The sequence below is a fragment of the Natrix helvetica genome (assembly GCF_964273705.1).
Source record: "Natrix helvetica genome assembly, chromosome: 7".
Taxonomy (NCBI): domain Eukaryota; kingdom Metazoa; phylum Chordata; class Lepidosauria; order Squamata; family Natricidae; genus Natrix; species Natrix helvetica.
This window is the reverse complement of record NC_138558.1, coordinates 44,191,089-44,218,680: the sequence shown is the minus strand read 5'-3', so window position 1 is coordinate 44,218,680 and position 27,592 is coordinate 44,191,089. Positions and strand designations below refer to the sequence as shown.

Sequence of the window (27,592 nt, the reverse complement as noted above, 5' to 3'; positions counted from 1 at the left end):
TATATTTTTTGTTATACTTTAAAGGGAACAATTAATAAATTTACAGTGTAATGGGAATTATAATTTTACTAAAATTGATTCTATGAAAACAGAATTTCTTCTTGAAAAAATGATTATCTTCTATTTTTAAAATACTAAGAGCTATAATCAATCATGAACTCATTTTAGAAGATCCCATTTGATTAATTATATCCATACATTTGAAGTTTTTTTTCTAAAAAAAAAAGCCAGATAACTAAAAATCGTATTATATAAATCAGTATATAAGAGTCACTAAAATTACTGCCATAGTTAAAGTTTGTTAACCACTAATAAACTTAAAATGCATCAGGTAACTTTATAATTAATGCAAGTGAATTAATCTTAAAACACCAAGTCATTATGTGCTGTTAATTTTTAACAAAATTCTATCAAAATATAAATTAAGGAATAATGCTTGGGTTTTTTTTAATGTGCCGATATTTTATTTCCACAATTTTAATAAAATATTTTATTATCCAGAATAAAAGGGACATATCATTGCAATATTAAGTTAAGGATACCCTGCTTGAGGATACCCTTCCCCTTCAGAACATAAAGGGGGGGGGATCTTCCCTTGCACTTTCCAGCCTTTCAAGACCTCATCCAGGTCTGATGTCCAAAAAAAGCAAAAAGGGAAACGATCTTGTAATTTGTTTTAGGCAGATCAAAGGAGGCTTCATATCAAAAGCTTTTCTGGTCCTAAGATGTGCCTCCAAAATTATTGGCGACAGAAATAGATTTAGAGCAATATAATTATAATGTTCTTTTGGCTGAGGCAAAGAAGCAACTAAATCTCACAATCTCAATTTTTTAAAAATTCCTCTACATGTAATTCTCCATACAGAGACATCCATGGAGAAACTGTGTGTACTGACAGAATCTCTTCTAGGGATAGCAAGCAATGGAAAGGCTGCTGAATGTTGGAAGAAGCTGTGATAAGCATAGGAAATCAAAGTAATGAGCTGATGAGTATTAATCCATTTTGGAGCACTAATCTAAACTACACAAGTAATTTACAGGGACTCATTTTATAATTCTGTTAATAACCCAAAGCTACAATTCTATACCTTCATGTACCCAACTATAAGCCTTTATGAATTCAGTGATCTTACATTAGAGAAGACTTGTGTAGAAGTGCAATGTACATTTGAGGTGTCATTGAATTACTGGAAAGTACCTAATCAATGTCAAGTGTAACTGGCATATTTTCTTAACTATTGTCAATGGTTTTCAAGTATCTTTGTTGAAATCATGCCTGCTGTGTGTAACATCCTACATAATGTTGTAATAGAATATGTAATTATTAGCTTGGTTCCAAAATGTTATACATACAGTATAATTTTATCTAAATGTATACAATATATACATGTAAGTTTCCATGTATTGTAACAGAAGTTGAAGAACGGGGATAGTACGTGGATTTAATACTTAGGTGTCATGTAACATAATATTTAGTAATTGTTAGTAACTAGATCTCTCCCTTCATACTGAGCCAACCCTCACTAAATTGTTTTCTGTGAGCAAGGGTGAGGGCTTGCTTTTTATCCTTTCTGGAGCATCATTAGAACTGTCCTGGAAGAAAACTTTTCTTGTACAAATTGTCCTAAGTATTCGTTTATATTCTCGACGGAAGTTCTGATTTAGAAGTCCATAAATGATAGCATTAAGGCAACTATTGAAGTACGCCATGTAGTAGCTGGAAACAAACAGCCACTCTGGAATCTTGGAAATTATCATTTCTGGACTGACAGCCACCGCAAGGCCGATGAAATTCAATGGAGCCCAGCAGATTGCAAACAGTACAAAGACTACAAACATGGTGATAAAGTTCCTTAAATCATGTGGCTTTAGTTTAGGTTTGTAGTCAGGTTTAACTCTTCTCCGTACCTGGATAACGAGGATCCATATTCTCAGGTAACAAAATGTTACTATAGTTATTGGAAGCAAGAAATGAAAAAAGACCACTGCTATGGTATATGTGGAACTCACTGATTGAGAGAAAGTACATGAATAAATCCTAGCATCATACTGAAGGGATCCAACGAAAAAGTTTGGCACAATGGCAACAAAAGTCAAAGTCCAGATTAGAATGACATAGCAAACAGAATTCTTTTCACTGTACAACTTGTTGTACTTGAGGCTGTGGCAGATGTAGCAATATCGATTAATAGCAATGCCGGTAATGTTGAAAATAGATCCAATCACACTCAGGCCCATAAGAAATCCACTCAGTTGGCAGTGTATATATCCAAGGTTCCAGCCATTATGAAAGACAGATGTCAAGATCAGAGGATATGGGTAGATAGCTACGATTACATCAGCGATAGCTAAGTTGACCACAAAAACATTTCCTGAAAAATAAACATAATATATTAGTAAATAACTTATAGTATTTTTTAAACACAAAGTTGAATTGAAGATCAAAGTTTGATTTTATGTGCATGTATACATTCATTTCATGAAAAATTTATTCTGAATTCAACCCATCAAGAGTCATAATTCTGATCATAATAAAATGTTTGATACAGGAAGAGAGAGAGAGAGAGAGAGAGAGAGAGAGAGAGAGAGAGAGAGAGAGAGAGAACTGGTAGAAACTCTAGGTGATTAATGCAAGTAAGACACAGTTAATTATTTGAGAGTATTATAAAGACTATGTAAGATTATTATTTCTTAAAAACATTGATTTCTGTAGATACATGCATTGTTTCATTCAGTAGAAGGTTTTGGAAAAATATTTCCAAATCTGCATTTCTCTCTCTCTCTCTCTCTCTCTCTCTCTCTCTCTCTCTCTCTCTCTCTCTCTCTCTCTCTCTCTCTCTCTCTCTCACACACACACACACACACACACACACACACACACTAAAAATGACTCCACTTTTTCAAAATAAATAAGCTTCAAGTTTATGAAAAACTATCAAGTTGGATAACAGCATAACAATGTTTGATGCTGAAATGTCTGCAATCACACAGAAAGTATTTGTGGGAGATGTAAGACAAAACTATTCTTTTAAAAAAAATGAATAGAAAAATCTTTAGTTTCTTTAAAAAAGAAATTATATTGTGGTAAATTGCAAAATCTAATTCTTGAAAATTCACTAAATGAATGGATAAAAATTCACTCCTGCTAAGATGGGCAGGAAATGGGATAAAACTTATACTATTCTAACTACTTGGACACATGTATTGAAAGCTATTTGATCTGTCTTAATATGAAAAGAAAATAATATGCATAGAAATTCAGGATTACAAAACTATTACCATAGTTTCTCATGTTGCTTTAATAATCCTAGACCTAGTTAAATTTGGATGAACAGACATGCAGTCTTTAAGGCACATGAAAGTTGAAGGAAAATAAAAATATTTTCAGAAATATTACATTCTTTTCACAATTCTTACATCTCCCTCAAATGTGAAATGCCTGCCTTTATGATACAAATTCTATACATAAACCTACATTAAGTATATGTATAAAAAATCCTTTGCAGATTAAATGGTAATTCATAAAGACCAATGGGAATTACTTCTAGTAGTGCATGTGGCTATATAAAAGGATGTGAAAGGCTTTAGATTCAAAGTGTTCATTTCAGCAGAAAGCACGTGTACTTCAACCTATCTGTCCATCTAAAAATAGGCCATATATTTTACATTATTAGTAATTTTCACATTGATCTATTTTAGTATCTTAGCTAAGAGAATTCTGGTAGCAGCGGTCACGTTTGTGGACTGCCTTAGCCAATTGACTCTATTTAGGAGATACAAGCAAGCGTTGTCAATTAAACACTTGATCCAGATAGGCATTTAAAAACCAGGAACCCTACAACTGTGCTCAATAAAAAATCCTATTCCCATATGCGATGCTTAGTGCTTGGACCAAGCTGAACCTGTGATAAAACCGTCAGTTGATAGTTTTGTATGACATTAGAACCACCTCGGACTTCCGCTCCTTCCGTCAAAAATTGAAGACTCACCTGTTCCAACTAGCTGGCCTGGCATGATTATAAATGTTACATCTATGAACTCCTGGTAGTATATTCTCATCTGGTTATTTTAAGGGTAATGTTTTAGTTTTAATTGTTTTTAGGGCTTTTAGCCTCATATTTATTTATTCTTCTGTACAGGACTCTTAATTTTAACCTCCTCCACATACATACATACATATATTTATAGCCCTATTTATATTTGTATTTTATCTGTGATTTATTGTGGACTGTACACCGCCCCGAGTCCCTTTTTGGGAGAGGGGGCGGTTTAGAAATGTGAATAAATAATAATAATAATAATAATAATCTAAGGTATTATGATCTGTGATTGTGTTATAGTCAGTGATTGTGATTATAAGTGATTGCATTATATTGATTTGTGATTTCAGTTATAGTCAGAACGATCTTGTAACTATTAGTAAGATATTTGTGTTACTGCAAATAAACCAGATCATAGAAACTAAACTACTGGTATTACAGAACTGTGTACACCCACAATCATGTTGCAATGGCTATTAAGCCACATTAAATGTTTATTTTAAATAATATTTCCATTATGTTCATGGTTGCCATTTCCTTAGTCCACAAAGGACTAAGTTTGGAGCAGAAATTTTGCACCTTTATGAAAGTTTGAAGAAATATGTCCAGCAGGAAAGAAAATCAGTTTCACAAAATATTACACAAAATATCTTTTGGCTATCTTGTACAAAATGATGTGGCTCACTCTGAAAGCTCATATTGATAAATTCCTGAGCCGTCTTTGCAAAGGCATTTCTTTGAAACAGTCCACATTTTAGTTTAATTTAGTTTCGTTCATGCTTGCCTTTTTTAATTCAACAAAGTGGATGCCAATTTGCCTTCAGTGAACTGTTGGGCAAGGATTCATTCTCAAAACTACCTAAGGAACTGCTAGAGTCTTTACAGTGTTATAATTTGGACACTTGAAGGGATAAGAATCTTATGGTTCTATCAAAGTTCTTATCTTAATACAGCAGACTGAAATGGAACATGAAGAGAATAATTAGGCAATATAGTCTTCTGCAATGTTCAGCAAGCATTTAGCATTTTACAATTGCAAACATAACCTTCAAATATCTACTTTTATTGTTGGATAATATATATCTGCCTTTGTAGTAATTCTCAGAATTAGTGTTATGTTTCCATTTATAAGTGCCTATTACATTGATCAGACTGCAAGAAGTATATTGAAAAAGATGAGGTGACTAAGTGCTAGGTTATTTCGGATGCAGGAAAGATACACTTTATCTGATTTTAATGATAGTACACAAAACCCATTTATACTAGAAGTACAAAAGATTTGTTTAGATTGTGCACAAATTAAATGGCTCTGTATTACTGTTGAATCAAGGCTTCCTGTTTGAATTGTATTTTAAACTGTGTAATACTAGAGATATAATGACTATGGATGCATGTGTTAAGTACTATATATATAGTGAGGAAGACTCTGGAGGGTGTTTGGAGTCAGAGCAGGAACTAGAGAGGCCTGTTGGCCACCAGGTGGCATCTGAGTCAGGGAGCAGTGAGGAGGAACAGAGGGAAGTTGTCCCTGATGTGCTGGTGCGTAGAGCTGAAAGGAGAAGGGAGCAGCTGTGGAGAAGACGTCATAGAAGAAAATAGGGACACACGCACACACACACACACACACACACACATACACAGACAGTACATTATCTATCTATATATATAGGCTGTGTGTGTATGTTCCAGCATAACTCTGGAAAGCCTTGAGCAATTTCAACCAAACTTGGTACACAGATGACTTAATCTCTGGAAAAAAATACTGTGGGGGTAAGACACCCCTAATACCCTTTGGGAGTATGTTTTGTTAAGATACAGCCTGTTGTGCCTTAAAATGGCTTCTACTGTACTGCCATAAAATTGCTTCTATTATACAGCACAGTGGAGCTGCCATAGTAATGGCTTCACATGTACTCCACAAGAGGGTTCCCTCTGGTAAGGGGAAAAATCCAACATTAGAAATTATGTTTGGCCTGGGCATTTCACCCCTATAAATAAATACCCAGGCAAAGCTGGATTATCAGCTGGTTGTATATATTTTAAAAAATGCTTTTAAAACTTCTATATTTGAATACAAATTCTGTTCTATTGGAGAAATTAATCTTCAATCTCTCTGAAAATTTCCTCTGAAATTTCTAGTACTTTCTCTGACATTAATTCAATGAATGATTTTTTCAGAAGGATTCTTATGGCTTTATTAAATTTTAATTTATATTTGTAACATATTTAAAGTATTAAAGAGCTTTGACTCATACATTAATTTTTTTTGCCAGCTTTTTTTCCAAACAATAAATTACAATAAATTATAGTATCTACTACTTGCCAAGGCATATTCATTTGAGTGAGAACTAATTCCTGGCAACCCTCTCAAGTTCTCATTTCTGAAATGAAGTCAAATCTAAAGCATTTGGATGCTTTAGACAGATCTAAAAATATAGCTTTACTAATTTTTAAAAAACAGAGGGTACATAGATTTCAGGTTTGTCATCAGCTAGCTAGCTAGATGATAGATAGATGATAGATGGAGCCTTTAAGCCAGTGTTGACTCCTGGTGATTAACTAAGATTTTTTGGCAAGATTTTCAGAAATGGTTTGCCATTGCCTGCTTCCAAGGGCTGCGAGAAAGTGATGGTAAAGAGAAAGAACATCCAGCTCACTTCATGTCTAAGGCAGAACTCGAATTCACAGATTCCTGATTTTTATTTTGATACCTTAATGGGCTCTGTAGAATGTATTCGTTAAAATCAATTTAGAAATGCCTTAAATATTTCATTTGCAAATACACACACACACACACACACACACGCACACACACTTCCTGAGAACAAATATCACTGGGTTAAGTAACATTTATTTTCTAATAGCTCTATATGCTAAAAACTTTCTTTTTCAAATGAAAACTATAGTATACGATCGGAATACAATTATTTGCACACACCAACTCAAACCACCAATAGATTACTACAGACACATGGAATCAGTGTAGCACATAAGTCAACTAAGGCTGTCCAAAACATCCTAAGTAAATCAAAAGACCAGCAGCCCCAGAAGGAAAACATATATAATATACATAGGTCAAACAGGCAGAAAACTGGCAGAATGCATCCATGAACACAAAGCAGCAGTCATTAGTCATGATGAAAACTTACAACATATGGGCAGACTCAACCATAGTTTCAGAAAACTCTGATCATCCCAGACCAAGGCAAGCCTGACAATGCTAAGGAATTTCTAGATATCTGGCACCCTGACAAATTAGCCATCAGTAGATACATAAACATAAACAATAGCTACATACTGTGCAAAAGAGACAATCAACAAGGGAACAAAAAGACCATATCTCCTCATCAGCAATCAATACCCAGATGAGCATAGATTAATTCCAAGATTAACATCATTTCCACCAACACTGACAGGGAAAGCCACTAGAACAGGGGTGTCAAACTGGCATCCTACAGGCAGAATGCATCATGCACAGGCCATGCCTACCCCAGGAAAAAAACATCATGATAAATCACATGATGGTAATGTGACGTGGCGAGTTTGACACCCATGCACTAGAATATAAACTGAGAGTAACCTCCACACATTAATAGCATTGGGTAATGAAACATCTGCAAGAAAACAACCAAGCTCAGAGAACAGCAAGGACCATTTATTTGCACACATTTTATATTTATGAACACATAAAATTGAACACTGTTATAAAACCAAAATCGTATGAAAGAAGTTCAGATTTAATATTTGGAGTAATTCACCTGGATGGTGAATGATTACCTAGAATCATAATTTATATAACCTTCTCTTTTCAGTGTTTCCTCTTACAGAGTTCAGTTTTATCAATATCACTATAAAGATTGTCAGGTATGGACACATAGAATCCATATGAAGGAGATGTTATTTGAGGAAGTCATTTGGTTATTTTAAAATCAATAACATAAGTCACAAGCAATTTATATTGTCCAGGTGGTCAAGGTCTTTCCTAAAATGTGATGCCCAAAACTGGATACCAATACTAGTTGTATAATAGAACACAGAATAAAGATTGAATTTTATCACAATGTTGTGATATCTAGAACATTTTGCATGTGCTAGTATACAACATAGTTCCTTCTATCATATAGTCATATAGTTAAACTGCTTCCTATCTAAGAATTACAGATTTAGACATTCAGGCTGGTAGCAATAAATATGAATAAAATACTATTAAAAATAGCCTAATGTGAAAGTTTATTTTTTTAAACAAAAGTAACTTTGATGAATTAATTACAGTATTTCTACCGCAGAACACACTGGCCAGTTAAAAGAACCATCTAGCTGAAGAATATCACAAACTGTTATGAGAATATGTATTAATCAATTTGAATGGGGAGCTACACTTTCAGATTGAAAAATTAAAATCACAAACATTATAGTATGCTTCCAGCCTCCTTGGAACTGGGTCACAGATTTTGCTCCTGGCATTTAATATTACAACTCTCTGTTAAACATCTTGATATTTTGCTAAAGGATTTACAAATAATTCACTGCTCTACAAAATATAGCAGGCTGATTGTCTGTTGCTCCTGATACAACAAATAAGCACAAAATATTTAAAAGAAAGATGTATGACGAACTTTAAATATGGTCTTACTAGGAAAAAAGATCTAGAAATTCTGAGCAAGATACTAAATACATGATGTTGTCAAGGTAACTTCATCTTGAATTGTAAAGCTTTTATTCCCTTTAGAGTTAATCAGGAAGTGATGCACGTGACAAAAAAAGAGATCATTGAACTTTTTTTTTTACTGTGGTCTGAGAATTCTGGTTTTTAACTGAAAGAATGGACATGGAATCAATGACTCAAATGCTTATTCAGTCATCTGCCTTTCTCCCAGAGTTAATGTGAGCTGACCTTTCTTTTTCCATCTTTAAACTTCCATGTACACATTAATTGTGCACATAGTGATTTGGATGCAAAAATCCATCCCTTTAGCGGAAAAGCTCTAGAGAGAAGTTAATTCTTTGGCATTCAAACAAAAAAGGAAAGTTTTCCAATATCAACATATTTTTATTTCTTTTAATATATATATATATATAAACTTATTTTTTAAAAATATTTTTTTTACCTGATAAAAATGAAATAAATGAAGCAATCTATATCAAGCTTCAGCACTAAAAAGGCAGAAAATAAATCTGGACATGATGATGTTCAACATTATGTATTTCTAAATTTCGCTGATTAACATCCTTGTTAACTTCTGTTGACTTTAACTACACATACTTAGAATTACAGAAGTGGAAGAGCTCTTAAAGGTCCTTTGAATCCAGTATGTATTTGCCACAAGAAATCTAAAACTTGAAAATCTATTTGAAAATCACTGGATACATACTGAATGCTGAAAATAATTGTTAATAAACTGTTGACTCATTTACTTATCATTTTCTGAGACAGCAGAAAATTTTAAAAAAATACATACTCCTTGAAGTCAATAACATTAACAACATTTTAACCAAGCTACGGAGAAATCTTGTTTCTATTACTAATTCTTAAAACAAGTATATATTGTATAAATGTATATATTTTTAGGTTCTCTACAATTTCTTAATTAAGCAAACAGTACAAAGAATTTCCAGTTTAATTTCAATTACTCAGACGCCAAAGGAAACTTTGTACACTTTAAGTACAATACGGTAGGAATGAATCAGACTAATAGTTTAAACCTATTACATCAAATATGAAGTCTTTAACATATGTGAACTCACTGGAGAATGCTATTCCTTATTCATCATCAGTGAAAACCGATGATGCTGAATTGTATATTGCCAAGTCAAAGATCCTTACCCTGTTCTGGAGACAATAATGGATAGATGTATATGGATATTAGTGAGGAAGGCCCAGGTAAATGTTACTTGATTTAGACATAGTTCCTGTGTTAGCTATGGAAGGGGTTCTCCTCCACCCCTATCCAGCTGACCAGCTTTGCAACTTGGGAGTTCTTTAGGATCAACAAATAATGCCAGGAAAGCAGTGAATTTGTAGGTGGTTTGCTACTGTGACATGCTATACATTGGCCTGCCCTCCAAAATACCTTGGAAACTGCAGTTGAATAAGGTGTGGCAGACAGGATATGAATGGAACACCAGTGTTCATTCCTTTTCATTAGTTACTAATAGGTTTGCAGAACAAATGTATGACATAGTTTTGACCAATAAAATCTTATATGATTTGACGACTCTTCCCAACAGAAACTGTCTGGCCCATGTGTGCATAGAAGGCATAGATGCTTAGGACCTAGGCCCAGTGATGGCTCTTTTGTGCCCTGACTCTCATTGGCATCATCTATCCTGTGTAACATCATCCCCAAGGAATTTCCTGTAGTTTCAACCCTATTAGTCTTTTATAAGCCAAATGCAGATAAAATAATTGAAACATATTAATTGTAAACACTGTAAACCATCCTCAGAGGGGCATATGCACCAAATGTAATAGAAATGGATAAAGAAGCAATTAAATCTGATTTGAAATGCCTCTCATCATTTGCAATTTGATTGCGAATGTCCACAGATATCAACCGTGCAATATTAAAAGAATTGCAGTGTTAAAATGTAGTCTGCAGTATAACCATCAGTATTTCATCTCTTTTGAGATTCCACGCTTTAAATGCAAAACTACTTTATAGGAATTAGTATTTTTCTGTTGTATTTGTGGCCAGTGTCCACAATTAGATAAGTGGCATAGAATGATGATCCCATGATGATTTTTTCTTTTCTTCATTTCTTCTTTTAAAAATAAAGATGCAATTATTAAAGATATTCATATTTTACACTTCCAAGAAGGAAGAAAGCTACTCAAGGCAGTTTATAAGCAATATAAAAAAAATGATGAAAATGCACAGTAAAAGGCATGGCATTGATGATTTGCTTTAATTTTGATTTTCTATATACCAAGAGATTTTTTTCATAACCAGTCATTTAATACCAACATTTAATTGCTTCATCACAATTCCACACATTAATTTTTTTTACTGACTTGATTAAGAAAATAGGCTAATAAACATTTATTTGATATTTCAGTTAACTAATGTTGTGATTCATCATTTCCAGGGCAAATGGAATGTTCATAGAATGTTAGCAGTGCAGTCCTTTCGATATCAAGAGAGAGAGAAGGAGGAAGTATTCCTCCTTATCAAAGAAATTATACAAGAAAGGAATTTGGTTTAGATGGTTATTGCCAGAAGGAATGTTGATCTTTTGGGAGGGAAACAAGATTAGAATTAATACAGTGCAGGAGGCGGAGGCCTTCATTAAAAAGAATCCTTTCCTCCTAGAGGAAGAACATAGCGAAGGTAGTGGAAGGGACAGTATGGTGCAAGATAAGATATGGGGGGGGGCTTAGGCCTCCTCTGGGGACAGGGAGGAAGGAGCAATATCGAAAAGGCTCAGATCACAAAAATAAAAGCATTTGAAATAAATAGCAATTGGTGATATTCTAGAAAGTGACAAAGGAAAATGAATGAACACATGGTTGACAATATAGAATAAGACCTTGTTTTCTGCTTATCTTTTATCTTTTGTTTTTAAGATTGTGAGTGTTGGATGGGTTTCTATCACTAGTGTGGGAGCAAAATTTTTTGTATATCCCTATACCTTTCCCCATATATGTGTAAAAACCAATAAAAATTTTTGAAAAAAAAAACCAAATTTGTAATAAAAAATGTTTACTTTTCTAATCCCTTTACTACTCATCTCTTAAATTTTAAATATAATTCTTATTAAAAAGGAAAGGACTGATCTACTGACATTTCATAAAGACTCATACTTTGAAGCCACCTGATGGAGAAATCATTTGAGGAAATTTACCAAGTAACTTAAAGCAGTAATTCTGTAATTTTTTTTCTTTCTTTCTACTCCCCCTTTACAATATTTGTATATGAAGCATGCTGCTTTACACTGAAAAGCAATTGCCTCATGAGGGCAGAAATGGAAATGAGTGTGGCGATTTGACTTACTGTCAACTAATCACAATTGATAAGAAGCCAGATAGTGAATAATGTGGATTTTATTTCTCAAATGGCAAAAAACCCTACATAAAAGTACTATAACTCCCTTCAAAATTAAAGTAGAATTTTATCTTTTGATGCATTTAATTGTAAGGTGAAGGAGTGACAGAATGAAAATAAAATTTAAAGGGTGGAAAAGTTTTTCATTCCTCATTCAAAGGACCAAAAATACATACTATAGCAACACACTCTTTCAATAAAGCTCTATTTCAGGCAAATAAATAATCTTATTTTTATCTGAAGGCCACACTTTCAAGTTTTATTTGAAATGGAGACTATGTAATGGCTGATGAATCATTAAGCCTCCATTTTTGTTGGGTTGGAAAAAGGCTATTAAAAAAAAACCCTACACCCCTAAACAAGTGGCTTTGCCACTGAATTGCAATGTCCTAAACTGGAACTTCTTTAACAGTTTTATGACTAACATAATGGCATCTGCAATTCTGGCTTCCTGTTCCTCATTTGTAGGATCAATAGGAAACTGTTCTTTTTCCAGTTGTGAGAAATTAGGGGCGGCTGGAAAAGTATCAGGACACCCAATAGATAAGAGATTATGTCAACAGCGTATGGTTAAAAAAAAAAGTCTAGCTGGCATTTGTGATTGGGTAATGAAATTTCTGCCTATTTTTATCTGTGTCATGGGGACATAAATAAGGCAGAGTTTCAATTCCACTGTCGGTCACCAGCTGGCAGTTGATCCTCACATATCATATCTGACAGCCGTATTTGAGCTAGCCATAGACAATGTGGACATTTTGATTTGATTGCTGACAAAGGTTGAGTTGCAGATGTGACAAAGCAAGCTGAGCTTAAACGTTTGTGAAATGTTCAGAAACAGTCCTATCAGTTCCACTTTCATTTCTGGAAGGAATGGTATTGCCCCTGAAGGAAAAGATTCATGATTTGGACTCATGAGACTTCAAAATATACAAATGGAGGCCATGAGCAAAAGGTTTTGTACAGCTTGCCTGGTGTGCTAGCTGTGGCCAGAGCTTGCAACGTGACAATGAAGTGCTGAACTATGAAGTGCCTTTGAAGATTACTTGGAAACTGCAGGTAGTGCTAATATATAACACATTTATTGGTTGGTAAGAATCACTATACTCACATAAGACTTGTATTGGAGGATATGCAATAGCTTCCAAGAGATTTGTTTTGGTGAAATGTTATTAATGGTTTGCCATTTGGGGGAGATGAAGGAGTTGGAACAGTGCTTTTCTGTAATGGTCTTCTGTTTTATGGAATATTCTTCTGCCTTCTTCTTCTTCTTCTTCTTCTTCTTCTTCTTCTTCTTCTTCTTCTTCTTCTTCTTCTTCTTCTTCTTCTTCTTCTTCCAGTTTTAGACACCCCCCATGGCTTTCCAAAAATTAGTTAAAGATGAAGTCCTCATGAAAACTTTGGAGAATTCTGTAGCTTGAGGTCATGGTTATTATTGGTTTATTACTGTATATTACTGCTCATACCTTATTTTCTTGTATGTTAACTAGGAATACATTGTTGATGTATACATACATACATACATACATACATACATACAATATCATCCCAACGTACCGCCTATACATTTTCAGTAAATCCCATTTATTCTCCTGCTTTACCAGGAGAAAAAGATAGAGATTGCAGTGCATTAATTGACATAGTGTGGAAACACAGATTTTACAGATGGGAAGCTGGGGTTGAGTTAGCTGGAACTTTTGTGATAAAGAAGGAACTGAACCACACGTTTCTGTATATTAGTAATAAATATCAACAGCTCATTACAAAATATTATAGCCATGGAACATAAACTGCCCCCTCCCAAATAAAAAAAGAGAAAATATGGACTAAAATTAAATGAAGACTCATTCTTAAGGATATAAATTTCCTAGTTATTAAATAACCAAAATAATAATAAAAATGTCAAGACAAACATCATTCTTCCACCAACAGTGGAAAACAGAGGAAACAGGTTCATTTAGTGTTTTGCTTAAAATTATATATGAGAAAATTTGCTAAAAATTGATAGCATAAAATTCTTCTGCTTACAAAGAAATTTCTCAAAAAGCGATTTACAGCACCACTGTAGTTTTGTCAAACTTTCCCTACAAAAAGGTGCAAAAGTAGCATGAAAAATATTTTAATAGTGACGATATATGGACTTCAAACCAAAATACATGTGCATCAGTATTTGCTTTTTCCTAAAGTTGAAATGGCTTAAAAAACTTTAAGAGAAATATACAGACATTTAAAGTATTAGTTTGGCAGGTTATTTCAAAAATGCGTAATTCATGATTATTGTGATCATTCTTAGATTCTTGCATTATTATTTGTGGGTGACTGGAAAAGAGAGTTGGAAAGAAAGGGCTCAATAATAGAAATAAATATCCTATTTCATCCAGCTCTCCAATCTCAAATTCAGAAATTGATGGAAAACCGTTTGCTAATTCAATAGTTTTCAGACACGGCAGTTCTACCACTTTCAAAATTCCCAGTCATCAGGGCAACGTGACCAAGAACACCTGAAATGAAAGTCTCAAAAAATACAGAAGGCCCTGTAGGTTGGAAAGGTTTCATAAAAATAACATAACCTATTTTCATATAAATGTCAGGAAATAGCATTAGCAAGTTTTGTAATTGTTGTACAACATTCTAGAGACACTTTCAGTGAGATGGTCAGCCAGATAAATTTGATTAGTAAATCAAAAAAACGATCCTGATATAAATTTCACAAAGAATAGCAAAAACATTTTTGAAAGTTTTTTTTATTCTCCGCCTGCAGGAAAATTTAAAATGCAATTCTATAGACATCTACAGAAAAGTGAGTCCCCCTAAGTACAAGGGGACTTACTTCCTTGTAAACAGATGTAGGAATTGCAGTCTAAGATGGCTAACTCCCAACCCCTCCATATATGCAATTTGCTTACCCTTCACGCTACCTGATGTAAGGCAATTCTGAAATACAAATGTTCACTCTCTTCTCATGACATCCTGAGTTTGCATATAAGTAGCGGGTCTTCTAAAAGTGAAAATGTCCTTCTGATGGTTCAGATGTCTCCTCCATTTTTGCTCCAAAAGACATCTGCAATAATGACAAGGACTTTTTTACTTCAAAATTCAAGGCAGCAATCAATGTATTTTTTATGACATGGAAGCAATAAAAAATTAAAAATCTACTTCAGTTCAAAAATAGGGCACCAAAAACAATGAAGGTAAAAATGACAATTTGATTTTCTGAAGTAGATTAAAATCTAGCATCTGGCCTTTTGTTTCTCAACAAATATTTCTGTAAAAAAGGGTCCTTCATTAATTAATTAAACTGCTGTTCAAAATTTCATATTTGCTTCAGAAAAAAATCCGTTTTCCAAATGCCAGTTAGCTGGAACCGTCTGTAATTCCAAATATAGACCTCAATTTCCTTACTAGGTCTTTAAATGACTGATTAGAATTAACTTAAAGCCAAGCGCTACAATCAGCAGAATCATAAGTTGCAGCTCATATTTACACTGGAGATGGTGTAGTGATGTTTGAAGCACACAGATATGAAAGTATTTAAAAAGGACACATCACACTGAAAATCTAAAATGCTATCCATCAATGACTGTTTATCCTGCTTATTGTAGGATTCACTTGAGGGCTGTACAAAACAGTTAAAAGGTAATCTTCACAAGACATCCAGAGACAACTGGGAATAGCTTTCAAGGTATCCACCTGAGCCTTGGAAAAAATCTGGCTGTTTTAATGATTCAAAGAGCAACACTTTGTTATGCTCCCATATATCATAAGGCACTTCGTTTAAATCCTTTGTGCACTCCTCTATATTTTGACTCATGTTCCCATTTGTATTATTTACAAAGCTTCGGTACGGATATTATGTTTATTCTTTGATAGTTATCATTTACAAACTAAGGACTGGCCTTAACGTCTCCAGGGGCTATTGTCCTCCTCCTTTTTCTCCTCAACTTTAACTATGGTTAAATCATTTCTGATACAAATTTTCAAATGAAGTTTAGTTATTCTTATTTATTTATTTGATTTGTCAATTGTTTACGAGATAATCTTTACAAGATATAAGAATATACGTGAATATGAATGAAATGGGTATGAATAAATGAGGACAGTAGGACAGGGACGGTAGGCACGATGGTGCGCTTAAGCACGCCCTTTACAGACCTCTTAGGAATGGGGGGAGGTCAATAGTAGACAGTTTAAGGTTAAAGTTTTGGGGATTTGAAGATGTAACAACAGAGTCAGGAAGTGCATTCCAGGAATTGACCACTCTGTCGCTGAAGTCGTATTTTCTGCAATCAAGTTTGGAGTGGTTACATTGAGTTTGTATCTGTTGTGTGCTCTTGTATTATTGCAGTTGAAGCTGAAGTAGTCATTGACCAGTAGGATATTGTAGCGGATAATTTTGTGTTCTACACTTAAGTCCGATCATAGTTGGACTTAAGTTGGGAGTAGTTTTGGAAAAGTAATAAAATGCAGTCCACATTAAAGTTAATCAGGATTTAGATTGACACAAATCTACTACTAAACTATGCCCTAAGTGTGAGAAGAGAAAATTTGCACAAAGGGGAAACGGATAATAGTAAAAGTTTAGTATATGTTTCCAAAATTGCTTTCTGTTTATGAAAGATCCATGGTGTTGTTTCTATTTACTTAGTAAACTTGCATAACAATCATATTATTTATTTATTTTTATATATAGAGAGAAAGAGATATACACCTCACTCATTCATTTTAAATATTATTGAATTTGATTAACTATCTTCTTTTTTTTTTGCTAAGATCAGTTTGGGTTTGGTAATACTTTGGGAATATTTCCCATATAGAACAGATGTCCTGGGAATATCCGTTCCTAACTTTGAATTCTGCCTTATCCATATTCTCCTTACAATAAGAAAATAAATTAAAACAACCAATAATTGGTGAGTGAATATTTATATTTCAATGATGAGTTGTGTCATGAAAGTTAAAAAGTGAGATTTGGAGAAGGGATTAATGTTGTTTTATATTTATAGCAAATATTTGCAGAAGAAGTAGAACAGACTGTTCTGAATAATAATTTAATCACACTTCCATATTTAAGATCCCCCCCATTTCTATAGTTGGGTAAAGAATTAATTATTATTTTCTTGAATATCAGTTTATTTGTTTAAAAAAGCAAAAATAAATCAAAAGTTGCATAACAATTTGAGAAAAATCTGGATAGAAAAAAAAAGAGTTTACAAGCTTCCATCAATTGAAGATGACAATGTTTGTGTTAATATGTTGTGGCAGTTGAATCAAACACTCAGACAGTGGTCACATTGACAGTGTCACGATAAGTGACAATAGAAGAATGGATATTGCAATGGAAAGAAGCAATACCATTCACCTCACCAAATACCTTTAAATACATTCTGTTTCATCAAAAGCCGTTAGTTTTGTATATACCTATGACTAATTTGCTAAAAAAATAAAATGGGATTGCAATTAGTTAATTCCTTTGCTTTATGCACTACTTTCTTTTCATAAATAAAAAAGAAGACATAAGAATGTTACTAATTGTAGTAACTAAATATGCTACACTCCTGATTGGTTGTAGTTCAACTTTTATAGTTTTGTATTGGCTAGATGAATTGAAAATTATGAAAAGCTGGATCTTAGGGCTGTCCTAAAAGCTTTGGAAAGAGAATATGCATATTCAAATGCTAATTATTTTCCATATTTAGACAGCAAGCTTTAATTTCAAAAAATAGCTGTGATGTGCTTCTAACACATGCAAAATTATCTTTGTTATCCAGCAAGGCTAATGTATCATGCCAACCACAGGACCCATCCAACTCTTATTTCTGCAAATCCAGGAAATCAGTGCTGGAAGAAAATCTCTAAAATCCTAAATCAGTCACAACATACTGCTAGACCACTATATAGCTTGACCACTATGAGTATAAAGGTAAATGTTCCTCTCGTACATATGGGCTAGTCGTTCCCTAATCTGGGGGGCAGTGCTCATCTGTTTCAAAGCTGAAGAGCCAGCGCTGTCCGAAGATGTCTCCATGGTTATGTGGCCGGCATGACTAAATGCCAAAGGTGCATGGAACGCTGTTACCTTCCCACCAAAGGTGGTTCCTATTTTTCTACTGGCATTTTTACGTGCTTTCGAACTGCTAGGTTGGCAGAAACTTAAGTATAGACTTAGCCAAATTACTATTTAATTTTTGTGAAACTAACAAAATCTTCCTAATTATCAAACTCTTAGCTTGATATCTGACTACAAATTAGAAAATGCCAAATAAAGTGCAATAAGGACATAATTAGCACACATGGAATCCTGTATGGCATCCCTGAATGGCAAAATAATTGAAATAACTACATCTGCACCCCCTTAAATAGAAGGAACCACAGGTAGCCATATAAGACCCAGTTACTGTTAGTTACTTCTTTGCCTCCTGACATAATCAGCTCACAGTTTTATTGTACGGCACCCCATATCATAAACAGTATTCAAACACATGTGGATCACATCATATGCAGCATTAGTCCATTATTATCATCATGACTTTTGATAAATATACAACTGTCTATTTCCCTATGTAGGCAACAATTTCCTGTTCAGAAAAATAAATACATTTGCCAGACATTACCATATCATATGTCATGTGCAGAAATAATTTGTACAGAATAGTAACCTTTGGCAAAAGATGTCTTGCAGTGAAGTGCCTGTAATTTTCTTGCTTACTGAAGGCATTGTGTCTGTTTTGCAAGTAAAGGCGTAGCAAGGAAGTCCATGTCATTGCAGAAATGAAGATTGGCTGTCCAGGAAAGGTCAGTTGCAAGAGTTAATTTGAGCTCAGGATAATAGTCTGTAACCAAATATTTGGCTGGTTAACCAAACCCTTTCATCAAGAGAAAAGCTGTATAATAAAAGTTGACATCATCTTGTAACTTCAAAATCAGGGCATAGATATGTTAGAGAATGTCCAATGCATTTTTTTAAAAAAAAACTTTATTAAATTTCATCAAGATTCAAATTCAGAAAAACAGAAAAATTAAAAAAGAATAGGAAAAAGAAAGTCATACAGACACAAGATTAGCCCAAAAAAGAAAAAGGAAAAAAAAATAGAACAGGAAAATTTCTTTATTGAGACAAATATAGAATACTGTAACTTTTTATTTTAAGATTAACAATAATACACAGCATTTCTATAAAATTTTCTAATAGTAAATTCCAAAATTAAAATTTTATTTAATTCAGTTTTAAGCAAAAAAAAATTCCAGATGTGGTTTCCAGGTAGAAACAAAGCTAATCTTTTCTTTAATCAAAACAATACAGAAATGTTGCAATTTCTGCCTGTTAATCACATCATCCATTCTTCCATGGTGGGAATATGTAATTTCTTCCATCTCTCTGCTTAAAGAGGTTTTGCTGCTATTATCATATATAAGACCCCATCCCCATATAAAACCCCATCCTCATATATAAGACCCCATTCCCCATAAAACCTTATCCTATTTTACTCAAAGAAAAATCTATGGTTTTAATTGTACATTTATTCCAATAATTCTCTAAATTAAAGTTCATATCTGACCCTATTATTTCTTAGCTTTCTTACATATCCCCAATGGTGATAAAAATACCTTCAGATTGATTACATTTCCAACATATATTTGACACACTCTTACACCTTTTTGACAATTTTTAGGTGTTAAGTTCCAACAACACATCATATAAAATTGTCTTTCAAGTTATAATTTATAAGTAAAACTATCAAGTTATAATTTAATGTAAATTTAAATCCTTTAGTCTACATATTTTTCCATTGATCAAGCATTATATCATACTCAATTTTTTGTCCATTTAATCTTAGTAAATCTTTGTCACATTAATCTTCCATATTCATTTTTAATAATAGTTGGTATACCTTAGCAATAATATGCTCGTCATTAGTACATAAATCTAATTCAAAATCAGTTTTCTCATTTGTAAAATCAAAATTCTTCTTGTACAATTTAAGTCTTTATATTAAATGAACATAAGCATTACGTTCATCAGCATACTATGGACAAGTATGACTTCCATTTTAAATTCTTTTCCCATTTTCAGTTTAGGTTCCCTTTTAGAAGTCAGTAGGTCTGAGTAGGTCAACTGATTAAATCTTATTGGGGTGATAATCATGAAGAAATTTGGTAATCAATCTTGTTTTATACTTGTTCCAAGCCTTCATTATAAAATGATTTTGGAAATCCATATTTACCTTAACTTTATCATATCATAGGTATCTGTGCCGCCCAAATCTCAAATCATGTTCTTACAACAGGAAATTTCTAGTTTAGATGTATGAAAATCTAATAGGGACACAGCAACAGATTGTGGAGTCTATATAATAAGTTTTTTTTAAGTGACTATAATTTGCTGGAGAATCAAAATGATTCAAGAAATTGTTATCTCAGCTTGCATTCATTGGCCATCATTGGCTTATTGCAATGTCAACCATAAGTTGTCCTTTATGCTAAAGTCAGAGTTAACTATTGTATGAAGGACTATAAGGAATACTTCCAAAGATCATAGTTTAGTTGAGATTTTTGATGAGACAGAAAGACCATTCTAACAAAAAAAAGTTTTATAATGCTACTTTTTCCGTTGTTCAGTTGTCTCCAATTCTGCTGCACTCAACAAAGAAATTTTGGACTCAATTGTGTCATAAGTCGAAGACTACCTGTATATTCAATAAAACAAGAGTCCTACCAGTCATATCACCTTCTTACTCTATAGGAGCATCTTCTGAATCCAAGCTTGTGCTATGATGAAGCTCTTTATAACTGCAACATATTATTTTGTTAACAACATTCTTGGGAGACCTCTGAGAGACATCACTATCCTTTGATTTGAGTTCTGCAACTCTAGTTGCAAATATTATGATTGCTGTGAAGAGAAACTGACTTGTGGCCTTATCTACACAGTGCATAGTCATTTTTTCTGTCTTCCCTCCTCCTCTTTCTTCCCAAAAAGTCAATAAAAGAAATCCAGATATCCAAATTGGTTTTTTCCCCCAGCCATTTGGTAACATGGTGGAAAGAGTGAAGAGATATAGATTGATTTCCCCTATCACTTTCAACTGGCCTTAATCAGTTTGTTTTCCTTGAGGAGAAACAAGGGTGATCTTCACTGATTTACATTTTCTTCAAGACACATCTTCATTCCTCTTCTGATCTATGTCAGATTTCCATCCTGTGGTGAGGTTTTTCATAGTGAAAATGTCAGCAAATAACTGAGGTTCCATGTTCTTATTCTGCATTGTTATAGCTTTTTCATAAATAATACATTACAAATAAAAAGTGTGTGTGTGTGTGTGTGTGTGTGTGTGCGTGTGTGTGCCCGCCCGCACACACACACACACACACACACAGAGACGTATTATATGTATTTATTGTCTTAATGATTTAAATAGCAATCAGAAACTTAAAAAGAAAATTCTTTTTCACAAAACACATAGCACAATTAATGCTATGCTTGATATGTGTGTGTGTGTGTGTAAATTCAATAAACAAACAAACATGAATTCTCTATTCTACTGATATGATATAATTGCAAAAGATACAGGATACATACATACATACATACATACATACATACATACATACATACATAGATATCCTGTATCTTTTGCATTTATATCGTATCAGCAGAATAGAGAATTCATGTTTATTTATTTATTTATTGAATTTATATTGTTGCCTATTTGCCCATGGTGTCTCAAGGCGCCTTACGGAATATAAAACCATATTTAAAACAATAAATACTAACAAAAAGAATCAAATAAATTAATAAAGTACAATAAAACAAAATCACCCCATCTCCCACTCCCCACTCCAGCAGATCACACAAGCCATTTAATGAGCTCCATCCCTCTCTGGTTTTCCCAGGCCCGCTGGCAGAACCAGATCTTCAGCACCTTTTGGAAGAGAATTAGAGTGGGGTCCATTCTAATCTCTGGGGGAATGATGTTCCAGAGAGAGAGAGCCCCTTCGGAGAAGGCCCTTCTTTTGGGTCCCACCAGGTGTATCTCCCTCGGGGATGGGACCTGCAACATTCCCTGCCTCCTTGCTCTGATGGGTTGGGTAGATGTGACTGGCAAGATATGGTCCCTCAGATAATCTGGTCCTAACCCATGAAGGGCTTTAAGGGTGTCAACCAGCACCTTGAATTGCACCTGAAAGCAAATCAGCAACCAATGCAGCTCCCGCAGGAGAGGTAATACATGTGCACACTGGGATCTGCACAAAACTATGTGGGCCACTGCATTTTGCACCAACTGGAGCTTCCGGATGCTCTTTAAGGGCAGCCCCATGTTGCTTTGATGTGCCTCATTTAACAGTCTTCTCACAACTATACAGTTACATGAGATATGTAAATGAACACGTAAATACTCCTGAATTCAGAGTGTGTAACAGTTAGAGCTAAATGTTACAGTTTAATTAATAACAATTATTTAAAATGAGTCAAGCTTGCATTTCAAATCTCTTCTCTCAACAGCTTATCAGCTGCAAATGCTTTAATAAAAGAGTCTGGCATTGTTTTGCCAAAAAAGGGTTATGGAAAATTTAAGCTACGATTTAAGTGGAAAATCCTTAACATAAATATTTTTAGGAATATTTTAAAAAGTTGCAAAGAATGGATTTTTTTTTAGCATATTTACATAGAATTGTGCTGCTCATTACATTGACAATGTCTTTATAAACCCAAGACTTCCACATTTTACATTGAATACAATTATTCTGTTAGCACACCCTTGACCCCAATAATGAAAAGATAATTAGAAAAGCAATACTTGGGATGAAGACCAATAAGCAGATATGTGTGACAGTGGGAACATGGTCAGAAGCATAGAAAACTCAAGAAGCAGAACCAACCTTGTTTCCAGCAAAATACCCTTTGTAGCCTAACCATCTCGCCCTAGCCACAATTTTCCTCATGATCTGTAGATCTCAGCTGGTTTCATTCATGATATTTTAAAGCAGTGGTTTTCAACTTTTCTTCACCACAGACCCCTTTAAATACCTTTCGTAGCCATGACCATGGCCTCAGATCACCAAGACTTAACTCAAGATTTAAATCATAATATTTCTCCTCCCTGACCCCCCCTCCGGGGATGACATTGTGATCTCCCAAGGGTCCACAGACCACAAGCTGAAAGCCACTGCTGTAAAACATTTTCTATTATTAGCCGTACTAAATTCACACATTGTGACTTTCTATAAACAAGCTTGCAGTAGTGATGTTCTGAATTACTGAGACCTATTCTCGGTATATATGCTTGAGAATGGTAAACTCTAAAAATCGTTGTGGCAAAATTAGAATGCACAAGATTTATGTTTTTGGAGTCGTATTATGGAAGACTATAGAAAATAGCCTCTTCTACTTCAAAGAAGTTACTCTTTGGTTGACTAGAACTTGCTTCATCTAGTCTACCTGCTCCAACTGACAGTCACTTTCTAAGATTATAAGCACTAGTTGTTCCCAACTATGTTACCTTGAATAGTTTAATTCATTGCTGTATTGCCCCAAGCTCTGCAGCTATTTTGGACCATGCTATCAAATTTCAGTAGTGTGGTTGATAAAAATCCATGGTGCAATTTATGTAATTTCTAGATATAAAATGCAAGAAAATGATTGGGTGTGCTGCAGTAATAGAGTATAATCATAAAAAATGAAATATAACCCCTATCCATGAACAAAATTTACACAAACATAGAATCATTATCTGTTGTCTAGTCCTACACACTTTGGAACATCATGTCATTACAACATTCGCACAGTCCAAAAATATTTAGTGTGATTCTGACTATAAATATTCCAACCCTCCACTCCTCTTCAAGCTTAAAATACCAAGCATGGAACTATAATGTTCCTGTAAAACAATTTTGTTTTATATTTGATATGGAAAAAGATGGATTTAATGGATTCAGAATGCCTATCAATTGATGCACTTAAAGAGGCTAGTGATTTATTTTTCAGATCAGCAATGCAGGTAAATACAGAAACTAAATTATTCATGAATTCTGTACACAATACTGTTTATTAAGCTATATTTAATATGCTGTTCCAATATTACGCTCAGGAAATACTATTTTGTGGGTAAAATATTGGAGTACAACAGATAACGATCTTGAATTCCTGAAGGAAAGTCATATTATAAACCTAATAAATAAAACAAACTTGCCCTAGGTAGAAACATTTTCACATAGGAAACAATACACAACCCTCATTCAAGCAATTGTACAGTATGGTTCTACTACTGCAAGTTGTTATGGTTAAACATGGAGTCCTTGCTTAACAATGGTAATTGGGACTGGAAATTTGGTCGCTAAACAATGTAGTCTTAAAGCACAGTGTCACATGACTGTGTAGCTTAGTGATGGCAGGCCCTGTTGCCATTATTAAGTGAAATTTGGGGATCATCACCATCTCCTTGTGAGTCCCTGCCAGTTTCCAAGAAACAAAGTTAATGGAGAAGTGAGGAAGAAGTTGTAAGTCCCAGATGGGACCAGGCTAATGTTAATTGAGGGCTATCTGCCCTGAAAAACCTAATTTGCTTGTTTTCATATAGTGTATGGAATATAATGCACTTATATTCATTTGTCCTGGGAGAATGGATTTTTATTTCCTTATTTTCAATATCAAAGTAAAACGTGGCTTCCACTTGGTCTGTCCCTCTGTCAGTACTATAGAATACATATCTCCATCCCATGCAGAAGTGTGTATGTGTATGTTTATGTGTGTAGGGGGCATGGGAAAGGGCTGTAAGAGAAGACAAGGAGAATTCTATTGTGCAAGTGGAAGTTCACTTTGTAACCCAAACTGTTATTTAATGTAGAGTTCCAAAATTTAAAGTCAGTGAGATGGCCTCCCAATACATAACAGCCGTAATCTTGTTTTCGGAACTCCCCAGACTGATGAAAAGAACACCAGCAGCAAATACCTCAAAGGAAGACCCTATCCTTTGATTGCATGCCGGTTATGTAATAATTACTTTGCAGCAGGTAAGGAAGTGATTTATTCTAAACCCCCCACAAATTCTGGAAAACACTGTAGCATGTTCAGGTGCTCTGGAAAAAGATGTGCTTCCCCAGAGTCATCCATCAGTTTTTATCTGCCCAGATTGTCAAGAACAACTAACATTCCATGTGACGCCCTTCAAAAGCCGGCAAGACATTTCATTCAGAGCATCAACTAAAGATTGGAATTCTAGAAGGGGGTGTGGAAACACATTTGTCTGCTTTGCTGACGCAAGTCCCTGCACGTGTTTTCTGCTCCCTGCACGTGTTTTCTGTTCCTTCCGCAAGCAAGATTTTTTTTCTTAATGAAAGTTTAAAAGGGCTAGAGAGGTAGGAGTGACTAGATTTAGAATACGTGTGCCCCCATTGAGCCAACTTCCTCTATTAGAACAAGCATCGAAGAAGGCAGATTTGCTCAAGAGATTCTCCTTTTTAAATACACGCACACAGGAAGAAGTAAAACTCTGTTTAACTGCCTGAGAGTTTTGCAATGAATTAAATAGACAGAAGAAAGGACAAACAATTGGTTAGCATTGCATTGGCTGCACCCCAAGCAGGCATGGTAGCAAACATATTCACTTTGTACCATTATTTCTTACCCTGGCTTAATAACATAGACTCTATAGAGTATGGCTTAATTGACCCTCTCTTTCCATTTATTCATCTAAGAGAGAATTGTATTGCCTCTCTCTCTCTTGCCGGACTGCGTGACTCCAACTGGGACTAGATCTTACCAATGCCACTGAGCGTGGAGTTTTATATAAACCACCTAAAACCTGGTTCCTTGCTTACCCTCCCATCTGAAGTGGAGAAAAAAATACATTTTTTTTTTTAGTCACCCAGTTTGAAGCCAATGCTCTGCATAGTACAGGGCTCAGCGAGGGCAACCTGCAAACCTTGAAAAACTATGAAATACTGTACTTAAGACGCAAAGAAGGAAAGAGTGGATACATGAGATGGGTTCATCCTATGGGCAGGTCGTAGAAAGGGTGCCACCCCAAACTTCCGGGGAAGGCTAGCTTGAGCTACAGAACTTGCCTTGCAGCCACCCGGCAGAGTCCCGAGAATAAAAATCCGGCGGCTGGATGGGTCCTGGCTGTGCCTGCCAGATTAAAGAGGGAGGGCACTAGGGGAGGCAAGGCAAGCCATCGCTTTTTGGAGGACGAGGACAAAATTAATTGGGCGCCTCACAGCCAGAAGGAACGCCTTTATGACTTGCGGGGAAATATTGTCCCGGGACCGAGCGACTCTCCGCTCCCTCAACCCCCCCCCCCCGAAAAAAATCTTCCCCAGAGCGCGGCTGGGTTGCTTTGCAACTTTCTTGCCACCCTCCTTGGGCGTCCCGTTTCTCACCAGCGTTCCTCAGCTTCTTGTTCCTATAGACGGACAGGATCACCAGCAAGTTGCCCAGCAGGTCCACCACGATGGTGAAGATCAGGATGACGGCCAAGGTGGAAGCCACCCAAGGGGGCCTGTCCAAGGTGAGCTGGTCCTGCGGCCCTGAGCCATTCAGCCCGCTCCCATTGACTGGCATGCTGGGAGTCACGCCCGCCGGACGCCCATGCCAGCGGCGCGAAGTTGGGCAGCAGAACTTCGTCCCGGTTCTCTGCCTTTCCTTATGGGGGACGCTATATGCGCGCGAGGCGGAGCGGGGTGTGAGGAGAACGGCATCGCTCCGTCTCCCCCGTCCCTTTGCAAAAGAGCCGGCCCGTCGCTGCTCCTATCGACGGACGCCTCCCATCGTCGTGCGCCCCATCTCGCCCCCTTTACCCAGACTGGGACATTTCGCCGTACTGTGCATGTGCCTCCTTGAGTTATTTTTATAGCATCTCCCCCACCCCTCCTCCTCGTTCCGCCTTCATCGCCCCGACGCTTCGGCTGCTGCACTTGCCTCCGGCATCCACACCTCAGCGCCTCTCCCCAAACACACACATACAAACGCCTCAGCAGCCGCCACCGTTGTCTCCAGGTGACATTCCGCGTTGGCGTCTGGCCTCCCCTTCCCGAGGCACGTGCGGCGCGAGGGGATTCCAGCTGCCGTCCGAGCGGGCAGCGCGGGCACAGTGCCCTCCTGCGGACTGCGCGGGAAATGAGGAGCCTCCATTCACGGCGAAATTGTAAGCGGGGAGGATCTGCGCGGGCGCGCGAGCGCGAAAGGTCCCATTCATTTTTTTCTCCCCAGGCTTTCCCTCCATTCATTTCTTCGCTCGCTCATTCATGAGCCTACCGGGGTTCATTCATGAGATTGGCCGTCGGTAGGTCCTGGAGAGGCAGCACCCAGCCATTTTTTTCTATCTTTTGCCACTTGAGGTAGCGGCTGAATAGCCTTCGGGAGGGCTTTTGGGGAGAATAGAAGAACGGAAGAGGAAGATGATGAGTTATTTATTTATAATGCATGTGAATTTTATGTACGCTTTCTAAATCGATTTTTAGTCAAATAGGTAAGGAAGGGAGGGAAGAAAAAAAAATACTGATTCTGTATTGAGTGCT

At 35.6% G+C, this 27,592-nt stretch overlaps 2 protein-coding genes across 2 annotated transcripts in view; both read right to left on the bottom strand.

The window, feature by feature from the left end:
• FAT1 (FAT atypical cadherin 1) overlaps window positions 1–27,592 on the bottom strand; it is a 489,274-nt gene that overhangs the window by 310,158 nt on the left and 151,524 nt on the right. The window lies entirely within an intron of this gene.
• Window positions 174–26,861, bottom strand: MTNR1A (melatonin receptor 1A). Its single transcript, XM_081958876.1, has 2 exons — window positions 26,456–26,861; window positions 174–2,372 (listed from the first exon to the last, which is right to left on the bottom strand). The coding sequence occupies exons 1-2, from the start codon at window positions 26,634–26,636 to the stop codon at window positions 1,504–1,506; spliced, it is 1,050 nt and encodes a 349-aa protein (XP_081815002.1). The 5' UTR covers window positions 26,637–26,861; the 3' UTR covers window positions 174–1,503.